At 30.6% G+C, this 19691-nt stretch overlaps 1 protein-coding gene and 1 non-coding gene across 2 annotated transcripts; both read right to left on the bottom strand.

Moving 5' to 3' along the window:
* Positions 1-6334: 6334 nt before the first annotated feature.
* On the bottom strand, positions 6335-10205 carry LOC133688685 (uncharacterized). The gene is made up of 6 exons (XM_062108261.1): positions 10037-10205; positions 9924-9950; positions 9758-9820; positions 6796-6874; positions 6676-6721; positions 6335-6593 (listed from the first exon to the last, which is right to left on the bottom strand). Exons 1-6 carry the CDS (start codon positions 10076-10078, stop codon positions 6584-6586), a joined length of 267 nt encoding a protein of 88 aa, XP_061964245.1. The 5' UTR covers positions 10079-10205; the 3' UTR covers positions 6335-6583.
* Positions 6988-7092, bottom strand: LOC133690413 (small nucleolar RNA snoR99). The gene has a single exon (XR_009841444.1). It is a non-coding gene; the product is annotated as a small nucleolar RNA snoR99 (small nucleolar RNA).
* Positions 10206-19691: the final 9486 nt, after the last annotated feature.

Here is a 19691-nt window from a genome sequence, read left to right as displayed (position 1 = left end):
ATCCAATTCATTCAATTAAGGACCTAATTAAAGAGAAATTTTGAAATTTAGAGTCAAATTGACCAAAAAAGAAACAATTAAAGAAATAATCAAAAGTCTAATTGGGAGTAAAAATGAGTATTTCCAGAGCCACGAGATGAAGTTTAAAATGTGACAATACTAAGGGATTATTTTGAAAGCTAGTGGGGTAAAATTGAAAGAAAAAATAAAATTCAGGACCAAATCAACCAAAATTGCACAACTTGAAAATATGAAAGTCCTAAGGAAGGTTTACAAAATCTTCCTTTAACAAGTCAAAACAATATAATTTCATTTTAAATGAAACAACGTGTTTTGGCTTAAAACAACACTAACTCATGATGTTTCATAAAAAAAAAGGAAAAAAACACCAAAAACAATGTCATTTTAGAAATGTGCATGGGTCTTCTTCTTCCCTTTCTTGTGTGACAGTAATATATATGTATTAAAATTCTTATTTTTTACTTTCTCTCTACCAGATTTTAAGGACATTTTCTCTCTCTCAAACATTCATACCTTACGACAAACACACCCACCTCTTCCTCTATAATTGTACTTCATATTCAGCCAAAGATCTACTACATGGCCTCCCTCTGATCATAGAAAATACAAGCCAAAATTGCTAACCTGAGCATGTTGTACAAAGTGTAAAACAATGGTAAATGTCCAAGATTACCCAAATAGATCAATAAACGAATTTGTTTAAATAGATCAATAAACGAATTTGTTTCACCTAAAAAGACTCCAAGACCTTCCTCTACCTATAAATAAAGGTGCATGGCCTAAAAGAAGAAGAAGAATTCTAGAAATAGTAAAACCTGAATTTAAGAGAGTTAGTAAAGAATGAAGGTTTAAGTTTAAACCATTTTGTCGATAGGGTAGAAGAGAGCGGGGAGAGAGAAAAAACAGAAGAGAAAAATCATACCAAAATCACTAATCTCGAATAGGGTAAAAAGGAAAAGGTTGGTTTTTTAGGTTAAAAACTAGTTCATTTTGAACTAGAGAGTTTTAGATGGAATAAATAAATCAAATAAGAAAAGAAAACAGAAAAGAAAAGAAGCACAAACTAAAAAGAAAAAAGAAACCCTAATCTAGAGAGAGAAAATAATTCAGAATACCTCACCACTGTCGACTAGCCACTAGGAACCACTACAATAACTCTTCACTCTACTAGAACCACGATTAAGATAAATCACAACCTTTCTTCCCTCTTTTTCTTTCATTAGGGTTTATGATAAAAATAGTGCAAAGTGATGCTTTATGTGCCTTTTCATATAAAAATATATGAACACAAGTTTAAAATAGTGTTTTTAAGGCTTTAGTAAGGTTTCATTTAAACATTTATAAAAAAAAATACAAAAAAATATGGTGGCTAAATATGTTAAAAATGCATGTGTTTTTCTTTCCGATATACTAGATTTGTTCTTTGTTCTTTATGACCTTTTGGTCTTTTTTATCCATGTTTTAGCCTTGTAAGACTTAGGGTATACCCCTAGTATTTTGTAAATTTTTTGAATTTATACAACTTAACTTTTTTCCAAAAAAAAAATGTTTTTTTTAGGCTTATTTGTAATCTAGACTTGAAATAATAAAGGCAAGGGTTTTGAAATGTTCTTTGTTCTTTAGATGATGATGCATGAAAATTTCTTTGATTATGAATATGTTTGTACTTGTTTGGATGATACATGAATGAATACTATATAACTTAAGATCTTTTGGTCTTAGGTTTAAATTGTTACCTAGGGTTTTTAATTTTCTACTTGTTATAGTTATTCTCATCTTCATGTTCATGCTAAAATAAAAAATTTTAAATCCTTTTTATATGGACTGAACCTCTCATCAAAAAAGCTAAATCGTTTTTTTATTTTAAATAATCATGCATATTTCCTTGTCAATGTTAATTTTTACAAAGTTTATATGTGTAGGCATTCTAGGGTTTGTGTTTCAATATTTCTAAAAACAAAAATCTAAAAAATATATTTTCATCATATTGCATGTATATTGAGTTCTATCACTTGATTATAAAATTTATTGAGTTTCAACCGAAATTAAAAAGACCCTTTCAAAAACCTTTCTTTAAAGAAAGCATAAAAAATAAATATTTTGTTATTCACTCATGGTGTTTGGGATAAATAGACTCATAATGAGCTATTATCTTAAATATTAACGAGAAGTAAAACCTTGATCTATTTTGTTTTCAAAACGTGTTTTTCCTTTAAAATTTCAAGCATTTGAGTCTAATGTTTATCAATGGCATTTAAGTGTTAACCAGGGGTATTAATGTTTCTTAGTAAGTCCAAATCTATAACAATCTTATTTAGTAAAAATTATGAGTAAACTTGAATAAGTCATTATCCATGGGTTGTTGTTATATAAATAAAATATCGAGCGACAACTCCTCTGAAGATTTGGGATGGATTTAATGAGCCTAATAAAAGTCTATCCAATTATTCATTAATATAGCTTATTTGAAGAGAATATTTTTAAGGTTACTAATGCTTAAGATGTTATTCTTTGTAACATTCATATCATTAATATATAAAGAAGAATGATAGTTTCAATGTTTTATATACAAAAATAGTGTAGAATCATGAGTAGTAGAATGCAACTTATATGAGAAATAATAGTGCTAAACTTGGCAAACTAATCTTTTAGACATTGTTTGAGACCATATACAACTTTTTGAAGATAGGAGACTTGACTAGGGGAGTGATGATATCCTGAAAAAAGTTAAATGTATATATATATTTTTTAGTAAGACCACTATTTAGCATTTTTAAGATTCATTTTAAAAAAAATTGTTATTTATGTATGGTTATGATCCTCATAGTCAATACCATATTTTGGAGTGAATCTCATGGATATAAAGACAAGCTTTATATCATTCTACTGAGCCATCGGATTTGATTCTGATCTTATATACTCACTACTAATAGTAGACTTTTTCCCATGGTAAATCAAGAAAATCCCAGATGTGATTCCTTTTTAAAGCTTGTAATTATGTAAGCATAGCTTGCTGTCATTTACGATCAAAATTAGATTCATGAAAGCAAAGGGAGCTCATGAAAAGTAGAGAAAGCATAAGAGGAATAGTAATCTTAGAGATAAAAGGGCAGTTGTCTAATTTTAATTGGATGACCCAATTAAGATGATATAAATTGTAAAGGATTAATTAACGTAAAAACCTCATGATGATATAGAGATATTTACATTTAAGTCACTTGTATTTATATAAATCAATCTCTTAATCAGTGAATAACTTGGTAATTTTTTTACCAGGCTAACTGTAAATCATACGAGCTAGTATATATTTTATGATCCTAAAAAAATGATATGACAAGAACTTGAATACGTTTTAAAATAGATTCAAAACAATAATAATATTTTTTTTCCAATATAGCCTAAGAATTAACATAAATTTATGGTATGCTTGTGTGGTCGAGGTTCATTCCCAAAATGAACCTCAAATATTATATCAATTTTTTAGCTATATATTTTGCATTACCAATTTGTCTAGAAGGGATGAAATTGCAATAATTTGAAAAAATAGAAGTTAACATTGAGAGATTTTAAAATGGAAGGTGCCCAAAGGAATATTTTGTAAACAATAGGTGGTTTTGTAGGATTGTCGAAAACATGACTTAATCTAAATATGATTTAATTTTGAATGCCACACAAGTTAGTTCAAAAATAACTCTTACCGTTTGAAAAGAGAGAGATAGAGAGAGCATGATTTTGTGTTCAGTAAGTTTTGTGCAGGATCTCCTTGTTATTGTTAGGAATTGCTTCCAATTGTATTTATAATTGTTTTTAAAATATTTTTTATTTTTTAAAATATTAAAATAATATTATTTTTATTTTTTAAAATTTATTTTTTATACCAACATGTCAAAACGATTTAAAATTATAAAAAAATTATTTAAAATAAAAAAATTTTAATTTTTTTTAAACGTAAAAATAAATGCATTTTTAATTGACTAATCTGTACATGGACATGGTGACATCGCAAGGGTAAAGCTCTGTATGTCCCTCATTGGATAAATAGGTCAGTTTAATCCTTCTTATCTTCCGGAAGACAAGAAATGAAAGTACAAGCCCATGTAGCAACGTAATATTAACCCTTTTTTAAAATATTTTTTATTTAAAAGTATATTTAAATAATACTTTTAAAAAAATTTATTTTTAATATACTATATAAAAATAATTTAAAAATATAAAAAAAATTAATTTTAATTTTTTTCTAAAATATTTTTAAAACACAAAAATAAACAGGTTTTGATTGCATACATAAAATATAGCTATTGTGGAAATAGGTATTAAATATAACGGTTGTTTTTTAAAATATTTTTATATAAAAATACATAAAAATAGTATTTTAAAAAGACTATTTTTAATATTAAAATAATTTAAAATTACTAAAAAATAATTTAAAACAAAAAAAAAATTTAATTTTTTAAAAAAAGTTTTACAAAAATAAACTGAGTTTAATTCCGTACATGAAACATGGCTGTTGTGCTGTTGCAATCTATCACATAAGTCCTTTTTCTCAATGAGAATATTAAAGAGGTAATTAATCATTGTGTTTTGAAATAATAGGTTTTGCCACAATTTTTAATCATTATATGGCTTGTCATACATGGGATCAAAGAGATAAGTTTTTCTTCCTTTTTTTGTGTGTGTAAAGCTAAATGCAGCACCTATCAGTCTAACACTGAGTCAGTTCGGTCCAGGTCAGAAGCCAAAATGAAGCTGAAAAGCCGAATTCTGGGCATTTGGAAGGTCCCTCAAAGTCAAATCTTTGATCGATTCTCTACATGATGGACAAAAAATATCTATGTACAAATACAATATTTGCAAATGCTTTGAAGAAATATAAATACCTTCACTAAGGAAAAGACACGCCCAATATTCACTTAGCTTTCTTTTACTTTTTTCCGTCATCCTTTGACGGGGCTGCCGTACGGATACAAGCAAGGTTTTCAAAAGCATTCTTTTTACACTATACAGAAAACACAATATAAGTAGGATTTTTTAACTCATTATATATTAAGCTCGGTAGTAAATAATAACATAATATAATTAAAATTAAAATTAAATAAATAATAGAAAAGTTCAATCACTTTAAGATATATAAAAAAGCTAAAAATAGCTGAATAATTGGTTTGACTGGTTATTCAAAAAAAAAAAACTACGAAAATCACTCATCTTATATATAAATTTTAAACTGGGTTTGATTTTGTTAATTTTATACTACTCAAGTTTAATTGTACTAGTTTTTAAATTTTAATTTAATTTTACAAATATAATTAACTCATAAAATCATATATTTTTACTATCCGTACTGATTACCTACCAAACGAACAAGCATTGATGTGTTGATTGTGCTGAGATGTGAGATGTGTGGAAGCTGAGTCAGTAATCAGCAACGAGCAGTGAGTGGAAAGAGAACAAAATGGGTCAGCACTTGCCTCCCGATTAGTAGACACATCATCTACATGATGATACTATCAAGAAACACGGCTGCACCAGGACCAGTACAATGGCTCCTCTCACCTTGGACCCTACCTGGGTCCCTGTAATTTCCCACAGCACAAGTAGTTTTCCTCATATACCCTGCCATGCCTGACCTGTATCAATCACCAGAAAGCTCACCCACTTGGCCCTGCTAGTGAATAGATGCACCTTTCTTCCCCCATCTTAAACATATCAGTGCTGGATGGCTACCATGGGGTCATCTATGAAGGCGTCTTACAGATCTTTTGTCACAATGCTGCATTCTCAATCGCCAAAGCACGGTGGAAACACAAGAAAACGGCGGTGTACTTTGTTCACACCTGCATGTTTTGGGCTTGGCTAGCCCCGGTTACATTATTAGCCATTTGGGCACCTACACAGACTAGACACAACTACAGGGTGTTCAACACCCAGTTGGGCCGGAAAATATTTTACAACCAATTTTCCACACCATGTAAGAAATGCCGAGAGAAAACTGCTGGTGCGAAAAAAGGGAACAAACCGAAAAGAATCATGCATCTTATTAGAGGAAGGACTACAAACAACAAAAAATAAAGCAAAAGCAACCCCTGGAACCCTAAACCTGTCAACCATGAAACAAGGGATTGTCCAATAAGCAAGCAACACAATTCACCAGGGTAAGACTCTGGATTCCCCTGCACCCATTACATCAAGATTTACCACTTCAGAAGCCAAGTCATCAAGATTTCAATGTTCTGAAATATGGCTGAAAAATAACATGCCCAGATTTTGTAAATACAAAATGCATGCACGCAAGAACTGTAAAGCTACTTCACCAGGCTTGAAAAGAAAACAGGGCAGAGCATAATACATTTCTTGGTTCCCATACATCAGTACATCTGATAAAATATTGGTAACGCTGACAAGCACCAAGATAATTAATAGCAATTCTTACGATAGAGATGTTACATTGTCAAGTCAAATGTAAAGACACCTCATTACAAGAACATTTTTTTCATTCATAACCTACTAATGTTTGTTACCCAAAGCTGTTCCACTCAACCTCCTCTTAAAGAACCAGGAATGACCATTACTTTCCCCTGTTATGTACAAAAATAAAATGATGAGGAATGTATGAGAGATGGAGAGAAAAAGAATATAGTGTTTCTAGGTTCAACTTACGTGTTCATCATCAGAGTAATATTGTCTCCCTTAAGAAGAATCCTTCCTGTAAAACATAAAAAAAAATATTTTAGAGCATGCACAAACAACAGGAGGAAAAGGATTACAAAATTGAATTACCCAAAGACTTTCTGCTCTTTTTCTTGATATTGACTTCCTCAGCATCCTCCAAAACCAAATTCATGTACTCATCAAAGCCCTGCCAACCATAAAAACACCAGAATGACTCAGAACAGAACGAGGTAATGGATATGCTCTAAGTTTATACATGCCAGACTCACAAAAGAAGTATTTAAAAACCAAAAAGTACACGCATTCTCCATCCTTTAATGTTCAGCAAGAAATTCAATAGACTGCTGAAAAGGGCAATTGGGTGGTGATAATTACTTGTAAGGGACTTGTTCATCCCTAAAGCACCAGAAAGTCTGAAACCTGCTAAAGGGATGGCAATAGCAAACTACACTTATATAAATCATCCTAAGATGGAGTTGCGTAAAGACACATAGTACATTACTAATCACAACACAGGAGCATAGGCAAAAACTTGAGTTTTACATATACTTGATACTTGAAATTTGAAAGTTTGGACTCTTCTGCAGATTCAAAGCATACCATTTGTTCATAATACCAGTCATCCACTTGAAAGAGCATATTGATTTTTATCAAATTATATCTAATTATTATAAATAAATGTGTTGTATACTACAATATCAATTTCTGCGCCATACACTCAGTAAAGTGTTTATATAATGCACCTCTTAATGCAGGAGCAAATATTGTCATCATAATTTAATTTTTTTTCTATTTAGTTTAGGAATCCCTATACGAACTTTGTAATTATTTCTTGGGATTTAACCTTGGGATAGTATAAATAATGTTATTTGGCTTGTATTTTCAAAAGACATGGATGAATAAAATGTTGCATTTTTTTTTCATTCCTTTTTGTTGTTCATGTTCTATTTCCATTAACATATTCATTTATAACTATATCGTATCTTCCTCTTCCTTTATCATATGTGAGTGATTGCTTGGGTTAAGAGGTGACACAACCCAGTCTCTTATCACATTCTTTTATTTGTTAAAGCTAATCCTCTGAAAAGGATGAGTTTGCAAGGCGAATCATCAAATTTATTCTCTAATGAGGACTTTTGACCCTATCTTCTTGAAAAAATAGTTCAACAAGCTTTCTTTGAAGGAAAGACTAGCACAACACAAAAAACTAGACTTCAATAATTTGAGGCTATAGCAATACAAAGTTATTTAAAAGCATTGCAACCAGAAGAAATAGGAGTTCTATTACGACAAAATGAAAGATGAAGCCATAATGTTGAATCTAATCAGATTGTCAATCTTTTATCTTCTCTTTTTTGATGGTTGTGTAGATTCTTGAAGTAAAATGACAGGAGGGAGTGGATAAAGGTCTTATTAAGAGGTTATACAAATAGTATCCAATGTTGTTTGTTGGAAACACATTACAATATCTACTAGGAGATAGAGAAGGTTTTCTAGATGAGGTGCTAATATTGCAACATCTTGAAAAAACTTCCATAACATGCACACGAGCAGTGTTGGTTAGATGGCATATTCTTTCCAATCTTTTGACAAATATGCAATACAATAATGGCCAAAGAATAATCTAGAAGGTCTTGATGAGAATTTGTTACCTATTGGGCTTCTTTGGCCTAGTTTCCAAGCACATTAGGGGGGCGCAGTATACCCAATCCTCATTTTCCTCTTTATTATCCATTTCTATGGTGATGTCTACGCAAATACAAGATACTTTGAGAAAGTTTTGAAGTGCTCAAAAGCAAAGATGAGAGATTATTTGGTTCCATGATAGCTATTTTGGTATGCAAAACCTAGTTCAAAAGAGCATTGCTTTGAAGGAAATAAGGTTGTGGCACATACTCCAAGACCTAAAGCATCATGACTCAATGTCATACAAGATATGTATGGTATTCAAACGAATTATTACACAGTCAAATTTGGCTCTCCTATCACCATGCAAGCCCCTTGAAAAATCATAGATTTCTGCCCAATTTTTTTTATGTAGTAACATATAAAAAAATTATTGGTTCTTGAATCTGTTTCCATGAGGACGTGTGGGAATGGTAAGGGAGATGAAAACTAAACAGTTTTTATTTGATATGCATATGGGATATACATATGTACTTGGGAAAGTCATAAATCGGGTGTTGGAGAACATAAGAATTTGATCTGATATATATGTGGGATAAAGATAAGTCTAGGAAACTTTGGGATGCCATCCCTAGTACAATTTTCCTGGTCTTTGCCTTCATTCCTTATGTTTTTTCTATGGTATAAACCAGCTAAAAGGCATATTAAAAATGATAACCAATGGGGCATGGCATTGTTAACAATGAGTTTTAATTGACAAAACAATGATTGGAATAAACTAGAAGTTGAAGTTACAAGGAGCTCCTTTGAATTCAAGGGTTTCGAGTTAGGCAACATTAAGGGATAATAAATACAATACACTGCCTCAACACCTTAAAAGACAACAGTATTGTTACTTGTTAGATTAAGGAGATCAGAAATAAGTTACCTTCAATTGAGCACAAAAAATGGCTAGGTTCAAACATGTCAAAGGAGGAGATCAAAGACAGTATCATCAATAGAATCCAGGTGAGGTGGTTCGAAACTTCTAAGCATGAATAAAGCATTTTATGATAGTAAAGTATCAATTATGCAGATGCATAAATCCTATAAGATTGAGATCACACAGACTATGCATCATGTCAAATAATTTAAGCACAACTGAGTTGAGAATGTCAATATTCTAATCCAGCAACCTATAAAATATTATCCACCCATTGGACGACTAAATAAACTGATACTCTGGTTCCTTAAGCAGCTAACAACCACAATGGCCATACAAAGAGCAAGAATTGACAATATGATATTAACGCACGCTAGTCGGTGATATTTGCTCTAACAACAACCTTAAGCACACTCACCAACAAATATACCAATCAGAATGCACAAACTAACCTAACACCAATACATCCCATAAAACAAATCAAACTATATAAACTTTTTGTTTGCTCAGTACAAAACTTACAATAATTCGGCCTTCAATTCTCAAATCCTTCTGCTCAAAAAGCCAAATCTGAATGCGAGCTTTCTGTACCCACAAAATAGAAAAGAAAAAATCCCCATTAACAAACGGCAAAAATTAAGCAGACACAGAAAAGAAAATCAGTAAAATAAGGCAAAGAGTGACTTACACTTTGAAGAAACCTGAAAATCAAGTTCTGGCGCGGCAGAAATTCACAACAACAACAAAAATGTTATATCAAAACCCTAGGAAAAAATAATAATGAGAAGTAAGAAGACGTACAATGGGTTGGGTCATAATACGCTGGACTTTGGTGCTCGCCATGGCTGTGAAGCTCTCGAGGGTTTTTGGGGCACAGACAAGTAAAACTGTAGAGACGTTAAAACCCTAAACCACAAGGCCTTTCGAGGGGGGCAGGGGGGGAGGGGGGAGCGTACACAACTTCGAGAGTGTTTGCCACGATGGCTTATAAGAAAAAACGTAGCTATAGTAAATCACAAGTTGGTCCTCTATCTTTAAGCGTTTATGAAAAATGGCCCCACTTTTGAACGTTATAACCTCATTCATCCTTGATGCTAAGATCTACTTTCTTTCTTTCCTTTATATATATATAAAAATATACACGTCCCGACATAGTACAACCCTCTCTAGTAAATTGCTACATGCTTTATCTCTCTCTCATATATCATATATCATATATCATATTCATATATATACACTCACACACACACACTAATACTATGTCAGGACGTGTTATTTTTTTTTATAAAACATTTAGGCATTGCAAATATGTTTTAAAAAAAATCTAATAATTCAGGTTATAATTCTAACCAAATAATTTTTTATTTTTTTTAAAAAAAATTAAATAAAAAAATATTTCAAAAATAAAATATAGTTTTGGGTTGCAATCGGTAAGAATTTAATTTGTAGTTAGTTAAAAAATCATGTGGGCATGCAATTTATGGTTTGATTTAAGAAAATCAAAAGAAAAAGGTTAATTTGATCATAATTGAAAGAATTGAAAATTCTAGAATCAAAATAAAAAAGATGGAAGTCCAATTAATTGATTAAGGCCTAATTAAGGAGAAAAGTTGGAATTAAGATCAAAATTGCCTAAGTCATCGGCAAAGGACCAAATTTTAAAAATCAACCAAAGTTGATGAACAAATCAAAGTGGATTAGAGATGAAATTGAAAGAAATTTAAGGTTAAATGTCCAATAAAAAGTCAAATTGAAAATCTATGAAATTATAGACTACAAAAAACACACTTTAATTTTAAGACTAAATTAAAATTCTCAAAATGACATCGTTTCGATTAAGTGAGAGACTCTAATTCAACAAGAAATGACATGTTGCTTAGGTTATTAAAGGGAGAAATGACACATCGTTCACTACCTTTCTTTTGTCGTTTTTCAACATCTTCTAGTTATTGTTGCAAGCAAATAAAGACAAATTTGATTCTTTTAATCTCTTGTTTTATCCCCACGTATGAGACAAGTAACACGCAACCTTGGTCTATTCCATACCACCTGCAACCTAAGCCAAAAATCAAGCCTTTGGAAGCTCTGAATCTGCTGCAATTCCATGCCAAAACCATTGCCCTAATTAGTAAAAACTATAAGCAAACAAGACAATCCTCTCGGTCAGCTTGCAAGTTGGATAAAAAAGGAGTGTGAGATGTAAAGAACGACTATGATGGACTTCTAAATATCTAGGGTATCCATCATGCCAGCTCAAAGACCTAAAAGTACGCATCTTTGCTTATGTACATAGTCAAGTATGTGATAATAAGTGGTTTTAAGCAATTAAGTGTAGATTTGCCATAATAAAATAAGGAATTGTTTTAGACAGTTTACATGCATGGCCTAGCATATCTATTTATAGATTAATAGAACATATCAAGACTCAAGAGGAGGTTTGGTTGCGCCAGACTAGAATAACAACTTAAAAGTACCATAACTTTTAATCTGATTGTTGGATTGCGCTTAAATTTTTAAAAAAGTATCTGGATGTTGTTTTCTCAATAATAGCAATACGTCACTATGTGGACGGTCAAATATTTAAATATAAAAAATCTCGTTGAGGCCCCGTGATTTTAACAATTTTTGTGATTTTCCTTTTATTTTTAGATTTTTTGCTTATTTCGGATATTATGCTTCTTTCCTTTGTAATTTTAGATTTTTTGTTTTGTTTTCTAGTTAAGGTGAGGTTTATGGCTTATTTAAGACTTTGTAAATTTTCTAAAAAGACAATTATTTTAGAGAAAATAACCTTATAAATTTAAAGCTCGTATTTACATCTCTTTTTTCCTATTAAAATATTATGCTTTTTATTTAATTGTTGTTTTGAACTTCATCTGCATATAAAAAACGATGTCTAAAACCTTGTCAAGGAAGAGGAAATCAAAGGAAAAAAAGAGCAAAATAAAATAAAGGCTGTAACAATTATAACAAGAAAATAAAGAAGAAATCAGTAGCAAGAAAAAAAAAAGGAAAAAAAGAGAGAGGAAAATATATAGAAGTTAAAGAGAGGGAAAACAAGAAATACATGAGAGAAGAAGATAATGAAAGAAAAAAGAAGAAGAAAAGTAGAGAAAGAAAAAGAACAACTCTCTCGAGTCATGGCAATCAAGACATCTCTACCACAGTTATTTTAGCACTGTTTTAAGAAGATTGCAAACTTCAATGGATGACTTACAAGGGTTTTGTAGTAATGCGACATCACCACGTCAGTTTTAGGTGGGAGGTTTAATCTTGGTTTGGTCAATATAAGTCAAAACACGTATAAAGTAGCTATCAAGGTTTTTCATTTGAGCTTATGGTTTGATTCTCTAGGTTCAAAAGATTATAAGACAGTGTCGAATGCTACAAGAACTAGCAACAACGTCAAAGAATTTCCATGGCCTCTTACGCAACCTTAATAGTTATTTCTCTCCCTAGAAAAGTTTTACAGGAACACCAACAATAACAGTCTTTCAGGTAAGCTTCTCCCCCATTACTTGATGTTAAATCCTTCTATTTGGTTATTTTGAGTTATTATTGTATGTGGTTGAACTTTAGGTAACCAGTTTTGTTTGTGTTTGGCATACAAAGCAATAATCTTTTAATATGAACATGATTTACTTATACGAGGAGGAACCAATGTTGTAGTTTATCTCCATATAAGTTGGAAATAAAGAGGTGATATTTGATCCTTTTCCTACCCTGGTTTTTAGGTGTAATATTTAGATGACCCTTTCTACATGTGGAGAGGTAACCTATTAATATAGATTCCATAAAATGGAAGCTTAAGTGACTTTTGAGTGTTGTTTTTGGCAAGCTTAAATAGGGTATTTTAATGAGACAAACACGCATGCCTCCCTCTTGTGTTCCAGCCATATATTGCTCCTCCTTTTCATGATAGAGTGAGACCTTTTCTTGTCTAGGAAAGCCTACATTGCATTAAAAAAACACAGTCTGTGTTCTAAGAGGACTTTTTTTATATCTTGTCTTGTGTTTGAAACATAAAAGAGGAGAGATATGCATGTTGAGGTGTGTAAGACGTGTAGCGTGCTTATATTGTATTGGGAGAAAATGAAAGTGTCTGTTGGTTTTTGCTTTAAAACTACAGCATTATAAGCATGTCGAGATGTGTAGGCTGTGTTCTATGTTTGTTCAGTGAGAAAAAAGAAAAAGAAAATGCATGTCGATTAATTTTGCTTTCCTTTAAACTGCTGCATCATGTCTTCTTTTCTTAACTTCACATTTTTCTTCGGTTATACCTAGCATGACAGTAGAATTTAGGGTTTAGAATTTAATATTTCTATTAATAATTGTTCGCTCTTATTTCATGCTTATGTAATAAAAAAAATGTATCAAATCTTGCATTTTAGGCCAAGCCCATTTCAAAAAAAAAAAAAAACATACATCCTTACATCTTTTTTTAATTTATACATGTCTTGTTAATTATTGATGTTGTTTTAGTATTTCTACGTTTGTTTTTATAATAAGGAAAAATATTTTTAGGATCTAGGCTATGTTCAATGAGGCCAACATAGGCCCACTCAATTATTTATTGACATGGCTTAATAAACTATTAATAATCACATGTTGTGATCAAGAGTAAATAGTTATTGATATGTCAATTCACTAAACAAACTAGGAGTGACAAAAATAATTAGGATTTTAAAATGAATAAGCATAAAATCTATATTAGATTTAACTCATCATAGTAGACCTATGCACATAGATCATCGGTAAAATAGGCATAACACACAATTAGGAATAAAAGACAATTAACAATGCAACTTGTCTTAAGTAAGATGCTTTGAGGTAATAGTATATTTTCTTTAGCTTTACTAATCCCTTACCTTAGATCGTTGAAGAATAAGGGTTCTGATTAGTATTTAAAAGTATATTTTTATCAAGGTTTTATATCATCATTTTGCACTTGAAGTATCAATAACTCCTTAACTAAAGCATGTTTTATAATAACAAGTTTGATACTATAAGATACCTTTAATTAATGGTAAATGTTCATCTTAAATGTAGGCCTATCACATAAATCAAAGGATTGATTGATGAGTTGAATTACTGAAATTGAGAAGACAAAGAGAGGGTTAAGCTTAAAAAAGAGATGTTGGTTCAGTCTAAACTGGAACACTATTCAGTCATTAAGTCATATCTAGAGCTGTAGATCTTGTATTTCAATTTGGTTTATATGGCTAGAAAGCTAAGACATAGGCCTAAAACATTCATGGGAGTGCAAGACTCGATTCTATTGTTTGGAAGTCCAAATCTTAGCAACAACGGAGAAGTCAGAATATGTCCTGCAGCCTAGATACTATTCAATGTTCAGCCCACATCTCAAGTTCTAGAAGTCCAAATGCACTGATTCTTTTTTTTTTTAGAAATCTGAGACAATTTCCTAGAACTTTCATGATTTAAGTCTATTCAAATTCTGACGTTATCAATGACATTTTGTTCAGACAAGAAGACAAGGATTGTCACCAAGTCAAGATATGGCCACCCACTCAACAATTAGTCATCAAATCAATAGTTTCAAATTTTGGCCTATAAAAATAGGCATTTGCCATGCATTTAGGCATCTTGATTTTCAGATCAAGATCATGCTTTTGCTCTCTCTCTTTTTGTAATGCTTAAGTTTTGTTTATATTAATCTCTTGTTTATGCTTTTCATTTCCTTTCCTTTACTTAGTTAACTTATATCTTATTTATGTTCTTATCTTGTTTATTTATGTTTCTCTTCTTCATTATGTTTAGCTAAGTTTATTATGTCAATGTGAAAAGGTTACACTAATAGTGTTAGAATAAGTATAGTGTAAACTCAACATGTACTTTAATGTTTAATACTAACATGTTTTATATTTGTTATCTTGTTCGCTTTTAATACTTTACTTATTAAATGGTTAATCTAGATTTATGTTGTATAACCCTTAGGACAACAAATACTTGGCACTTTCATAGCCCATACTGTATAGTATAACCGACACCTGTGTTATGAAAGGAATTTGATTTGTTGTTAACATAAGTTATAATCATGAATGCCTAATAACATTTACAAGTATTAACATTATTCGAATGAAACAACTAATATAATCATGTTAACAATTTATAATCTGATTAGAACCTCCTCTGTGTGTGGTTTCTAGTTGAATAATAAGAGTTTATATTATATTTTTTTAAAATACCATTAGTGGATCCTCTAACCTTGACAATTATTTTTATCATTATTTAATCCTTATATCAATATCACATCTCAAAGCTCTCTTTATTATTATTATTATTATTATATAGTTAACCTCCCTGTGGTTCGACCCCGGTCTTGTCGGGTTATTTATTACTTTGACACTCCTACACTTGAGAGAAGACATTAATCTTTTAGTCGTGTCAAGTTCCTAGTAACCATAATATTAGGCGACGACTTTTTTCTTTATCCATTTCTAAATTATACATCACACTTTTTTTTGGTTCGCCACGATGTTAGGTGCGGCAAAAAAGAGGAAATTTAATTAATTAGGAATCCATGATCAAGAAAGAAACAATATAATTGCCTAATATTATTTTTTCAGTTTAGTTTTTCCTGTTTTATAAAAGATCCCAGACAAAATAAATAAGAGGCATTCAGGGAAAGAGGAGGACACACACATATTTAAAAAACAAAAGACACTTGCAAAAAGTCTATTCAAATAAAAAACCTAGTAAAGAGAATACAAAAGGAGAAAATAATAGTAGCACTTTAAGAACACATTTAACAACAAATGCCACCTTCTCGATCACCAATCTCCCACCTCAGGATGAGGTGGTCTACACCATCGATGCTAGAAGGAAGAAGAGGGAGTTAAGTTGCATTGCATAGCAGTCCACAAGCCTTCATAGCCTAGTGACATGTGGAATGATGCTTCAAAATTAAACCTGTTAGTCTACAAGTGTAATCCACATGATGTCAGGATTGTTTCTATTTTCTTTAGCAATTTTCTTCTCATTCCAGCTAACTTCAATAACTCATAAAGGTCAATTTTAATTCCATATATGATTTATTTGTTGTTCAAATAAATTTATGATTTATGATTTTTTATTTTTTAATCACAAAAGTATGTATACATCTATGTTATTTTGAATAAATTCATAGTGTATTCACAATTTTCTTTTTTCCTATGTTCAATTATGCTTGTTTATATCAATTGAGTTGGGTGAAACATTTGTGGTTATTTATAATAGATATACTTGGTAAAATAATTAATTTATGATAGATTAATATATATTAGGTAATTAAAAGAAATAATTAAAAACTTGAGTCACCATTACTTATTATTTTGAATCTTACCCCATAATAGTGAGAGGATTAAACTTTGTTGTCAAACTTAAATTCAAATCAATTTCATAGAAATTTTTACCTTCAATAAACATGTTAGTTTAGGTGAAATAACAGCATGCATGCATGATAAATATTTTTATCATTAAACCAAATAACATTGCAATTTATTTTATATATAATATTTTAGGATGATTTTTATCTTTCTTTTAATATAATCAATCTCTTATTAAAAACTTTTTAAAAATCACTTAAGTTTTCTAATAACCATAAACTAGATAATGACTTTTTTTTTTTATCTCTTTCATAATAATTAGATAATCAAGATATCCCCATGACATTAATGTATAACTAAGTACAAACCAGATGAAACTAGGACACAGTCACACCCATAATATCATCATTGGTCAAATATCCCAAGGGCTATATATATACATGCAATGAATAAGCACCAAGTAAAATATTTTTTAAAAAAATACATTGAATATCGGACATCGAATAGAATGAGATCAAACTGGTAAAAGAAAATATAATTTAAAACAAAGAACAAAATTATTAAAAGAAAGTTCTCTTACTTTTTTCGAATTCATTTCCAAAACCAATCCTCTCTTGTTTTAAGGTGACTTCCAAATCCGTTCTTGTTCGTGGCGAAGATTATCTCGGAAGCTCAACATGGAATGGAATGAGTGAAGAAGATTAGTTTCAGAAAAAACAAAATTAAAAGCTCATACATAACAAGTGAAAATAAATAGCAATGGATCAAAAATCATTTGAAAAGAAATCCATATGCATGCAGTAAGAAAAATAATCTGTATCAAATTAAAAATCATTTGAGAAGAAATCCACACGTATTAATTAGTGGAATAAACTACATTGATTTAAAAATATTTGACATCTCTAAATGCAACGAATAAATTAAGGAATAATACACATTGATTTAAAAAATCCACATGCATGAAATGGGATAAACCGCATTACTTTAAAAATATTTTAAGACCTCATATGCTATGAATGGAGGAATAATCGTCATCAAATTTAAGACTATTTGAAAAGAAATCCACACACATGCATGGAGTGAAATAAATTGTATTAGTTTAAAAACATTTGAAACTTCAAATTCAGCTAGTGAAATAAACCAAATGGAGGAATAATATGCATTGAATTAAAAATATTCTGAAAATAAATCCACACACATCAAGTGGAATATACCGCATAGGTTTAAAAAAATTAAGAACTCCAAAAACAATGATTGTACGTAGGAAGAATCCATTTTAGATTAAAAATCATTTAAAATAAAATCTACACTCATCTAGTGGGGAATAAATTGCAATGATTTTCTAAAATATATATTATATTAAAAAAGATTAATCAAATTTTTAGGTTTATATATATATATATATATATATATATATATATATATATATATATATTAAAACCTACACTTCAAACATTAAACAAAACAATGGTATTATTGTCATTATAGCATGTTATTCTATCATGTTTAATATCTACCAAACACAAAATATAATAAATTATCTAGGACATTCAATACACTCTAAACACAAACCAAGATAGTTATTGTCTAGTCTAGTCTAGCTTTTATTAATACTGTGGGGCATACCAAACATATCTTAAACTTCCCCACGTTATCAATTTCCTGGCAAAATGAGCCATGCACATTCCTTTGACTTGTTCAAACCGTTAAATAAAAACAATAACCCCGGTTGTTAAAACTATATTTTTGATATGACATGAAAAATATAAAATAAATTTAAATTGTAAAAACATATTATAAAATCATAAGGAATTTTTTTTTTATGATTTCTGAGAAAAATTTTCGTCTTGAGCTGAACATTTATTCTTAAAAAATAAAATACCATACATGAATGGTTATTTCCACATCAACCAAACAGGCCCTTATTGTTCTTGTTCAAAAAACCACACCTATTCAAAGAGAAAAAATCAAAGATCTAGAAAAGTCAAGAGTTTCCGGTCTTCCTTTTCTTTTACAGCCATGTAATCTACTTTATTTTGATTGCCCTAACTCTAGGCTCTTTTGTTGACAGCCATATAATTATTATCTTTCAATGATAATAATTAAAAAAAAAATGAAGAAAAGCATGCAAATCTTCTTCTTTCTTAATAGTAATAGTTTTAGTGCGAGGGGAAAAAAAACTAGTGATGCATATGAATTAATTATTACTTCAATGAACATTTCTTTCCTGCACAAATGGCAACTTGGTACACCTGATCAGGGAGCTGCTAGCAAAATTTTGGACAAATTAGCTTGGAAATTTTAAAAAAATAAGCGATTTAACACACCAGTAAATCTTTCTTTTTTCTTTGGTTACAAGATTGGCCTCCTCTATCCAGCTCGGGAGAAGAGAGAGGGAGAGAGGAACATCACATGATGCTCTTTCTCTTCAACAGAGTAGAGCAGGTAGAGAAAGTCACTGGTTTGATATAAAAAGGTCTAAAAACCATGAATTTGACGACTCAAGACCCACCATTTCCACACCAATCATTACCATCCTATTATCATGAAGGTGAAAGAAAAAACCCTCAATAATCAAATTCATCAGCATCACCAAATCCCACATCATAAGATGCATGATTAGACACCAAGTCTGCAATAAAAAGCCCATCCCAAATCTATTCTTTTTTGGTGACTATGGCACTTGCACTAGTGGTAGGTGGATAGCTAGGTGGGTGCCCATGAACATGTGAATTTACCATTGCCACCTAAATCCAAAAGCTTGATATCAAGATGTAGATGGTTTTCTACAAATGGGATTTGGGGGCAAAATTGAAGTTGGAGATGAAAAGAGAGGAAGAAAGAGGTCCAAAATAATTAAAAGATATTGTCTATCAGATTAAGACACAAACATGCAAAGATTGCAAAAACCCAATTTTATCAAACTCGATCTGAGTTTGACCGATTTTAACCGAGTTTGCTAATTTTCAAGTTTTTTACCTAATTTCACACATTATATCTATGTTAACTCGTAAAATCATATGATTTTACAAGTTAACTTGCAAGTTTGACAACTATAACAACAACCATTTTCTTACTAATTTTTGGACCAAAAAATGTTTCACATCATAGTATATTTAAATTTGATT

This window comes from Populus nigra, chromosome 3 (assembly GCF_951802175.1).
Source record: "Populus nigra chromosome 3, ddPopNigr1.1, whole genome shotgun sequence".
In the NCBI taxonomy this organism is placed as follows: domain Eukaryota; kingdom Viridiplantae; phylum Streptophyta; class Magnoliopsida; order Malpighiales; family Salicaceae; genus Populus; species Populus nigra.
Note: the sequence above shows the minus strand (reverse complement) of the source record. Positions and strands in the feature narration are given on the sequence as shown.

Excerpts from the sequence above, each read along its gene's own strand:
- LOC133688685 (XM_062108261.1), bottom strand. The coding sequence starts at position 10,078 with ATGGCGAGCACCAAAGTCCAGCGTATTATGACCCAACCCATT. Across the intron at positions 9,951-10,036 it reads GTATTATGACCCAACCCATT|AACTTGATTTTCAGGTTTCT; the intron begins GTACGTCTTCTT and ends CTGCCGCGCCAG. Across the intron at positions 9,821-9,923 it reads TTTTCAGGTTTCTTCAAAGT|AAAGCTCGCATTCAGATTTG; the intron begins GTAAGTCACTCT and ends TTGTGGGTACAG.